Here is a 10,251-nt window from a genome sequence, read left to right as displayed (position 1 = left end):
GATGGCTCACGCCTGTAATCCCAACACTTTGGGAGGCCAAGGTGGGTGGATCACTTGAGGTCAGGAGTTCAAGACCAGCCTGACCAGCATGGCAAAACCCCATCTGTACTAAAAATAAAAAAATTAGCTGGGTGTGGTAGTATACATCTGTAATCCCAGCTACTCTAAGGCATGAGAATTGCTTGAACCCAGGAGGCGGAGGTTGCATTGAGCCGATTGTGCCACTGCCATCCAGCCTGGGTGACAGAGTGAGACTCTGTCTCAAAAAATATAGAGAGAGAGAGTAGAGAAAACATGCAGAGTGAGTTAATTTTGTGTGTTGAACACCACAGAATAATTTTAAATTTTAACTGTCTTTTTTTATAATGTTTCCTGTATTACTGGACTTTTTACATAACTACTTGTGAAAATAATTCAGTGTTATTAATACAAAAGCACTAACAATTTATATTAGGTATACTTAGTATACTCGGTTTAGTCAGGTGGGACATGAGAAAATTCTTTGTGTCTGACAGTGTCACACATTGCAGAACAGTTAGTGTTCCTGCCCCCTTCTAATTAAAATATCTAGTAGCACTGCTAATCATTGAGACCAACAATAAATGCTTCCTAGGGAAAAGTAATGATCTTTTAGAAAACCACTGTTTTTATGATCACTATTCACAGCTATCTCCAGCAGCAGGTAAATGAGGGGCAAGAATTTTATGTTTATACTTGTATCTATTTTTGTAAGGGTATGCCCTACAGGACCTGTAAGTTCTAGCATTAATAATATGGAATTCACTAGGATGTTTACATTTCACAAAGTTTTGTCAATTCTGTATTTAAATCAAGTTTTATTGTAGTTTCCTTATTGTGTTTCAAACTACTAAAATTAAGCTTTTTCAGTGTTCTTGTGTAAGCTTTTATTAATCATAACAATGTGTTATTCTGGCTAAAGAATGCTAGATGAAACTGCATTTTTCTCCTCTGGGGCTTATATTAACAAACTAGTTGTCAAACTTTTACACTTACCAGACTCACCTGGAAGCTTGTTAAAGCACATATTGCTGAGCCTCACCCCTAGAGTTTCTTTTTGTTTATTGGTTGGTTTTGGGTTTTTTGAGGGTTTTTTTTGAAATAGGGTCTCATTCTGTCACCCAGGTGAGAGTGTAGTGGCGCGGTCTTGACTCACTAAATCCTTGCTGCGCGGATTCAAGCAATTCTCCTGCCTCAGTCTCCTGAGTAGCTGGGATTACAGGCATATGCCACCACACTTGGCTAGTTTTTGTATTTTCAGTAGAGATCAGGATTCACCATATTGGCCAGACTGATCTTGAACTCCTGACCTCAAGTGATCTGCCTGCCTTGAGGGCAGAGTACTGGGATTACAGGCATGAGCCACTACACCTAACCCAGAGTTTCTGAATTAGTAAGCTGATGTGTGGGGCCTGTAGATTTATGGTTCTAACAAGTTCCCTCATGATGCTGAGGCTTATTGGATTGGGGAACACAGTTTGAGATCCACTATACTAACAAAGTTTATGATTTCATTATGTTTTAGGGAGCAATGGACCACAGAAATTCTGCATTGAAAAAGTTGGGAAAGAAAATTGGCTACCCAGAAGTCATACCTGGTAAGTACAATCAAAAAGGATAGAGAAAACAGTTATCTGTAGCTATTTAAAGCCAGCCAGAAATTAAAAATGATATTTAGTAGATTTAGAGAGTAGCACCGCCATCATAGCAATCCAGTTTAAGAGCATTTTGTTCACCCCAATGTGATTCCTTACAACTATTTGCAATCAATTCCTTTTTTCACATCTGAATTTTTTTTTTAATGTGGGATTTAGAGTTATTTTCATTTTTCTCTGAAGGTAGCAAAAGAAGTCAAAGTTAGGAGACCTGCATCTAACATCATGACCATAAATATTCTTATTTGAAATCTAATTACATTTCTAAAAATATAGAAAACTAAATCTAAGCCTAATCTCACAGCAAATATATTAATGTTTTGGAATTCAACCTAATGTCAACAATATTTGAACCTTGCTTTGTGGGATATATTTTAGTGGTCACATATGGTCATTACTGGATATCTGACCTCTTTACTGTTTTATTGTCTGTTCCTTTTTGTTTTTATACATAACGTTTTATACACACATGTAGTGTTCAAATAACAATTCTATTGATATATAATTTACATATTATAAAACTCACCTTCTTAAATTATGCAGTTCAGTTCAGTGGTTTGTTTTGTTGTTGTTGTCGTTGTTTGAGACGGGGTCTCACTTTGTAGACCAGGCTGGAGTGCAGTGGCTTGATCTCAGCTCACTGCAACCTCTGCCTCCCAGGTTCAAGCAATTCTTTTGCCTCAGCCTCCCAAGCAGCTGGGATTACAGCCACCCGCCACCACATCCAGCTAAGTTTTATATTTTTAGTAGAGAACAGGGTTTTACCATGTTGGTCAGGCCAATCTCAAACTCCTGACCTCAGGTGATCCACCCACCTCAGCCTCCCAAAGTGTTGGGATTACAGGCTCCAGAACATTTTTTTCACCCTCCCAAAAATCCATGTACCCATTAGCAGTCACTCCCCTTTTATCTGCTGTGTAGCCCTTGGTAACCTCTAATCTACTTTCTGTCTCTATGAATTTTCCTATTCTGGGCATTTTATATAAAATGAATCATACAATAAATATATAACTTTCCTTTTTTTTTTTTTTTTGGAGACAGAGTCTCTCTCTGCCACCCAGGCTGGAGTGCAGTGGCGTGATCTCAGTTCACTGCAACCTCTGCCTCCCAAGTGCAAGCGATTCTCCTGCTTCAGCCTCCCAAGTAGCTGGGACTATAGGCATGCACTACCACGCATGGCTTAATTTTTGTATTTTTAGTAAAGACAGGATTTCACCATGTTTGCCAGGCTGGTCTTGAACTCCTGACCTCGTGATCCACCCGCCTTGACCTCCCAAAGTGCTGGGATTACAGGCATGAGCCACTGCCCCCAGCCAAATATACAACCTTTTTGTGTGTAGCTTATTTTACTTAGCATGTTTTCAAGGTTCATCTATGGTCTAGCATATCCAATGTTTCATTCCTTTTTAAAATTGTGTTTAATATACATAACATAGAATTCACCATTTTTAAGTGTGTACAGTTCAGTGGCATTAAGCACATTCATATCATTATGCAGTCATCACCATCACCTATCTCCAAAAGTTGTTTCTTTTGTTGAGACATGTCTCACTCTGACACCCAGGCTGGAGTGCAGTAACTTAATCTCCACTCATGCAACCTCCACCTCCCAGGGTCAAATTATCCTTCCACCTTAGCCTCCCAAGTAGCTGGGACGACAGGCATGTGCTACCACACCTAGCCAACTTTTAAACTTTTTGTAGAGACAGAGTCTCACTTTGTTGCTCAGGCTGGTCTCAACCTCCTGAGCTCAAGCAGTACTCCTGCCTTGGCCTCCCAAAGTGCTGGGATTACAGGCCGTCGTACTAGACCTAAAATTTTTTCAAATCTTGTAAAATTGAAATGGTACCTATTAAAGCAGAGGTCCCCAACTCCTGGCCCCCAGCCTGTTAGGAACTGGCTGCACAGCAGGAGGTAAGCGGAGGGTGAGTGAGCATTACCTGCTGAGCTTCACCACTTGTCAGATCAGCAGAGGCATTAGATTCTCGTAGGAGGAATAACTCAATTGTGAACTGTGCATGTAAGGGATCTAGACTGCGCATTCCTTATGAGAATCAGTGACTTGAGGTGGAACAGTTTCATCCTGAAACCGCCCTCCTCCCCACTCCCATCCATGGAAAAATTGTCTTCTGCAAAACCATTCCCTGGTGCCAAACAGGTTGGAGACCACTGCTTTAAACAATGACTCCCCATGACTCCCTTTCCCCAGGTCCTGGCAAACATCATTCTACTACTGTTTCTATGATTTTTGACTGTCTTTAGTACTTCATAAGTGTAGAATCATACCTTATTTGTCCTTTCATGACTGGCTTATTTCACTTAGAATAGTATCTATAATTTTCATCCATGTTGTAGCATGTGTCAGCATTTCCTCCTTTTTAATGCTGAATACTGTTTGATAGTCTGGATATACTACATTTTGTTTATATATTCGTCTGTCCATGGACATTTAGATTATTTCCACCTTTTGGCTGTTTATGCTGCTATAAACATATGTATACTGTGGTAGAATATAGATATATCTGTCCATGGCCCTGCTTTCAATTGTTTTGGGTATATACTCAGAGGTGGAATTCCTTGATCATGTAATAATTCTATTTTTAATTTTTGGGGGGAATTTCATCATACGGTTTTCCATAGTGACTACACTGCATTATATTCCTACCAGTAGTGTAGAGGGGCTCAAATTTCTCCACATCCTCATATCCTTTTCAACTCTTGTTTTCTTCTGGGTTTTTTTTGTTGTTATTGTTTTTTGTTTGTTTGTTTTAAATAATAGCCATCCCAATAGGTGTGAAGTGGTATCTCATTGTGGTTTTTATTTGCATTTACCTAAGGATGTTGAGCATTTTTTTTTTTTTTGAGACGGAGTCTCGCTCTGTCGCCCGGGCTGGAGTGCAGTGACCGGATCTCAGCTCACTGCAAGCTCTGCCTCCCGAGTTTACGCCATTCTCCTGCCTCAGCCTCCCCAGTAGCTGGGACTACAGGCGCCCGCCACCTCGCCCGGCTAGTTTTTTGTATTTTTTAGTAGAGACAGGGTTTCACCGTGTTAGCCAGGATGGTCTCGATCTCCTGACCTCATGATCCGCCCGTCTCGGCCTCCCAAAGTGCTGGGATTATAGGCTTGAGCCACCGCGCCTGGCCTGTTGAGCATTTTTTTCATGTGCTTATTGGTCATTTGTATGTCTTTGGAGAAATCTCTATCCTTTGCTCATTTTAAAATATTGTTGAGTTTTAAGTTTTTTATATATTTTGGATACCAGTCCTTTATCAGATATATAATTTACAAATATTTTTTCCCATTTTTGGGTTATTTCACTTTCTTAATGGTATCCTTTGAAGCACAGTAGTATATTTTTGTGCTTCTGTAGTAGTGTTATACTACACTACTCATTTGATTCTTTGTGTATTTCCTTTTCTAAAACTAATAATTCTTGCTTTTAGTTTTAATCGCCTGGACCTTCCACCATACAAGAGCTATGAGCAACTGAAGGAAAAGCTGTTGTTTGCCATAGAAGAAACAGAAGGATTTGGACAAGAGTAACTTCTGAGAACTTGCACCGTGAATGGGCAAGAACTTATTTGCAATGTTTGTCCTTCTCTGCCTGTTGCACATCTTGTAAAATTGGACTATCGCTCTTTAGAGAGTTATCTGAGTGTAAGTAAATTAATGTTCTCATTTAGATTTATCTCCCAGTGATTTCTACTCAACATTTCCAGAAATCAGGTCTGCAAATGACTAGTCAAAACCTTGCTTAATATGAGATTTTAACACAACAATGAAATCTGCCTTGTCTCATTCCACTAGTTTGTTCCTTTAACAACAATTCTGCATATGTGTCAAAAGTCTCACTTGGGAGTAGTTTTTTTTCTCTTAGAGAGTCTGCATATCTGCAGGGAAGTCCTTTGGTAACTGCAATATACAAGATCTTCCTATTAAACCTCTTGGTAAGAGGCATTTGTTAAAAGTGGAAGCTTAGCCCAGCTTCTGGGGATGTAAGCAAAATTCTGGCTTGTGTTGTCCCTCTCATTTTAGTCTGACTTGACTATTGTTTTTCCTTTCTGGAGCATGAATCCATACATCATTCCTGGAAGTGATACAAGACTCTTGCATCTCTACAAAGTAGTTTTGTCAATTTGAATTCAGGGAAAAGTTCTTCACAGCCTACAAATGACTTCATTTGGAAGTTTGATTGTTTCAGTTACCTGGCAAATACTACACTTTACAATGTTAACACTGTGATTCCTTCATTGTTTTAAGAAGTTAACCTAGGGCCGGGCATGGTGGCTCATACCTGTAATCCTAGCACTTTGGGAGGCCGAGGCAGGGGGATCCCTTTAGCCCAGGAGTTCAAGACCAGGCTGGGCAATATAGGGAGACCCTGTCTCTTTCGGGGAAGGGTGGGGGGAGAAATAAATAAATAAAAGGAAAAAAAAAAAGTTAACCTAGAATTAGAATTAATTTAACTGAATTCATCTAAGGATGTCATTGGTGATTTTTATATGTTCCTCTACATAATTGATGCTTTATAATTTTATCATAATCCAACAACTTCAGTTATATTTAATTGTTAAGGAGTTTAAGACTAGAAAGACTAGAGTGTTTTCTAGTCCAAATAGAGGTCAGTGAAACAGCTTTTGACATCAAGTTTTCATTTGAGAGGGAGAGCTGTGGTACTGGCTAAAAAGAAAGGAAGATAACATCCAGTAACCACAGGAATATATTCTCTGTGAATTAAAAGTCTTCAAAGTTATCATTTCTCTGACATATGTTGGAGTAGTCATTTCCATTCTTTACACTGTCATGAACTGGATTGATACCCCTCATCTGCAATATTCTTTTCGCCCCTAAAATTTTTAACAGGGTTTCCTTTTTTTCTCATGACTATTTAAGTTTAGATTGTTCCATTATTAACTGATTAATGCACTTTGAAGTTCTCTGGAATTAATTATTTTAACTTGGCCTAGCTTTGACTGTCAAGATGGCTGTTATAGATTTGACTTCATTGGCAGTGGAATAAAGCCTAAGCCAGCTTGAGTCCCTATCATAGCTGAACCCTGAGGACAGCCTCATAGCTCATGTATCAGGGACTTTTGCCACATTTCAGAGGCATAGCATGAACAAGTAATATTAAACCAAGAACAAGCAGCAGAACCCTGTTCCATATGGAAAAACAAAAACAAAAACAAAACTTTTTTGTCCTTAATGTTCTTCCTTTTTACATCCTGGAACAACAATAAAAACATTTTTTTTAAACTTGTCTATCTGTACTCCAAGACACTGCCATCATAAAGCAGAGACTTACATGAGTGAAAGGGTTGCCTCATCAAGAAACTCAGTGTAAATAGGGAGACTAGGCTCTCCCCAGCTCTATGGTTTTTTTTATTTCATGTACCCCAGGAAATACTGTGTGGTTTCTAAAATCCCTGGTTGTTAAAAGTAGGGACTCTGCCTTTTTGTTGGTGGGGGAAAAAAAAACGCTATTGCTTTGTCTTACAGAGCGAATGTCTGCCAACTGCCCATTCATTATATAAGTCTGAACTTGGTAATATATGGCTAATGAAGATTAAGCCCTCTATAAAGACTTCCTGTTGAGGTGAATTATCATACTGAAATGTAGTTACCTACAATATTTACTAGAGATTTATGAAATTAAATTAAGAGATAATGTAAGAAAATAGATTTTTTTTGGTTCTATATAATGCTTCATGATTCATTTAGGGACCTAGAAATATTGTGTGAAAATATATAAATATCACCCAAAAGGCTTTCTGCCCTATATTTTTAAAATACAGAATAGTTATATTTGAAATAGCCCTGGCCCTAGTTCTATAGGGCTTGGCTATTTAATATTTTTATGGAAGAAGTGTTTAGTTCTGGAAAAGGTAAATGCTTGTATATATTTTTGCAGCATGGGATCTCCCTACTCCATTTTTTCCTTTAATTTAAGTGGCCACATGTATATGTCTTCCCTGCTGTGTTAGGAAAATGGGGGCTGGATATCCCAAGAATCAGAGGTTATATAAAAATATTGCAAATAGACAGAAGACATAAATATCTACCAAATGCTATCTTAAATTTTGGTCCAAACTGAACATATGGAAATAGATTTATTATAAGTATTTACTTAGAGCTTTTTCTTAAATCTGAACTAAATTGCTTTTAGAATTCTTTTTCTTTGTAAGCATTGTAAATGCTAATAAATCCTGTTAATTTTTTTTTTTTTTTAACTGCATGTTACATTGAAATAAAAACAAAGTAAAATGAGCAATTGCCTTATTCTTCTGCTCTTTTGCAGGGGGTGGGGGTTGGGAAAGACAGCATTCCACAGCCTGGGTCAGGAGGGAAGGACCTCACTTGTTTCATCAAATGGAGTGGTTTAAAACTGATCAAGCAGCTCATAATAATGAATTCCTGCTCTGTCTTTCATTATCTTATGTTAGAGTGCAGAAAAATATCATTTCATAAGACTTACAATAACTCTATTTAAAATTCAGGTATTGTACTCGGGAGGCTGAGGTGGGAGGATCCCAGGAGTTCAAATCCAGCCTGGGCAACATAGCGAGACCCTGTCTCTTAAAAAAACAAAAGACATATTCAGGTACTGGTTTTTCATCAAGAGATTGACATACCAATGATCAAAAATTTTAATGAAACTTGACTCAACTATACACAAAGTTCTCATCCTAAATGAACTATTTCAGTCAAGCCCACTCTACCACTTTTTACATCTGGTTAATGATACAAAATGTTATCAGGGTTGACTCATGGAATTAAACTTTTCCTCTATTTTTATATCCTTCCCTGTTTTGGATGTAACTTCATCTTTCTAAACTCCTTTAGAGTTAACTACTTCTATTTAGTATTGTTGGTATCTCCAGCCCCCCTCCTTTTTTCATTTTTCTTTTAGTTATTTACTTTGTATATTTGCTTTTATTAACTAAAAATGGAATTGGCAGCACAGGATTGTATATTACTGTATTAAGAGTACCTTTGTTTTCTTGATCTGTTACTTTTAATACTCAGGTAATGCTACAAATATTACAGGGAGTTAAATGCTTTTATAAAGTTCCCTCAGTGGTTGCTTCACTTGTGGTTTCCTACAAGATGTAAGACTGTTCATAATTAAACTTTTTTGGTCCTTCATTTGCATGCCTTTCTGTTAGTCTTGGATAAGGAGGGGTCTCTTTCCTCTCTCCCTGACCCCACCTTCTGAGAAGACTTATATGTGACCAGGTCACATAGATTTCTGCTTTCTCTGCTTTTTTAAGTGGCAGGTTACAGCCTGTCTGGATTGTGATATTGTTCCCGGACCAAATCGAGGGTCAGACTGCTTATTCTCGTAGCCAAATAATGAGGTGCAGATGAACTGGGAAAAGAGGGAGTTTATTTCTGTATCCAGGTATGGGGAGAAGGCCAGGAAGTGATCCCAAGACCAACTCAAAACTACAGAGTTTTCCAGAGCTTATTTACCTTATAAGCTGTATGTCTACGTGTGAGTGTGCATTCATCTAAAGACAAGTGATTCACTTTTTTAAATCCGTAAATAAGATCTGAGTCCCGAAAACCTTCCTCTGGAGCCTCAAGTACATTTACTTAATCAAAATGCGTCCAGGTTCTGGGGTGATTACCATGATTTGTCTCCTGCTAAATCATGGAGGTTTGGGGAGTTCCTTCAGACCCCCCAGTAAACTTGTTTGTGGAGGCCTTCAGACCCTCAATAAGTCCCTTCAGACCCCCAATAAAATTTGTTTAATCCTAAATGGGTCCTGTTGAGAATTCCTTTGTTATCTTGTCATGCTTTAAGGCCCAGAAAAGGCCTGGGCAAAACCCTTGGTGGGCTTTTGTTACATTCCAGCCTTTGTATAAGGGCCCTGACTCTTTCAGCTTTTAATATTTAACTTAACCACTCAGTGCTGAAACAGTTGTCATGGAGGCCTGCGTTATTGAGATCTGGCCTGCCACAGTATCGGTAGAAAAAACTAGAAAGAGCTGTGCAGATGAGATTGGATTTGATGCCCATGTTGAAGATGAAGGTATCTGCAGGGGCCATCAACCAACATGAAGGCCTCCATATGAATTGCTTTTCTGAGACAACTAAAGACCAGGACCACAGGCATGAGTGCTGAGTAGAGAATCACCAACTAGCTAACTGTCAAGACTGTTACCAAGACTGTTCGCAACAAGCTGACCTGGTTACCAGCTTCAGTAGACCTTTTTCTTATTAGGAAACTCAGGTGATTATGCTCTCATTTAAAACAGAACCAGCCGGGCGCGGTGGCTCAAGCCTGTAATCCCAGCACTTTGGGAGGCCGAGACGGGAGGATCACGAGGTCAGGAGATCGAGACCATCCTGGCTAACACGGTGAAACTCCGTCTCTACTAAAAATACAAAAACTAGCCGGGCGAGGTGGCGGGCGCCTGTAGTCCCAGCTACTTCGGAGGCTGAGGCAGGAGAATGGCATAAACCCGGGAGGCGGAGCTTGCAGTGAGCTGAGATCCGGCCACTGCACTCCAGTCCGGGCGACAGAGGGAGACTCCGCCTCAAAAAAAAAAACAAAAAACAAACAAAAAAAA

The 10,251-nt window shown here is 39.1% G+C and overlaps 1 protein-coding gene across 5 annotated transcripts in view; it reads left to right on the top strand.

The window, feature by feature from the left end:
- The window catches only part of ITCH (itchy E3 ubiquitin protein ligase), a 140,398-nt gene extending 131,578 nt beyond the window's left edge, over positions 1–8,820 (top strand). For 3 of the 5 annotated variants that reach the window (XM_011959392.1, XM_011959365.1, XM_011959383.1), the window contains 2 exons: positions 1,544–1,616; positions 5,118–8,820. In XM_011959392.1, coding sequence (XP_011814782.1) covers positions 1,544–1,616; positions 5,118–5,217 — 173 coding nt within the window. In that variant the 3' untranslated portion in view covers positions 5,218–8,820. The remainder of the gene's footprint in view (positions 1–1,543; positions 1,617–5,117) is intronic. The other 2 variants (XM_011959372.1, XM_011959401.1) reach the window with 1 other exon arrangement.
- The last annotated feature ends 1,431 nt before the right edge of the window (positions 8,821–10,251 follow it).

This window comes from Colobus angolensis, unplaced genomic scaffold (genome assembly GCF_000951035.1).
Source record: "Colobus angolensis palliatus isolate OR3802 unplaced genomic scaffold, Cang.pa_1.0 Scaffold114, whole genome shotgun sequence".
NCBI lineage: Eukaryota > Metazoa > Chordata > Mammalia > Primates > Cercopithecidae > Colobus > Colobus angolensis.
This window is presented reverse-complemented; position numbering and strand designations above follow the sequence as displayed.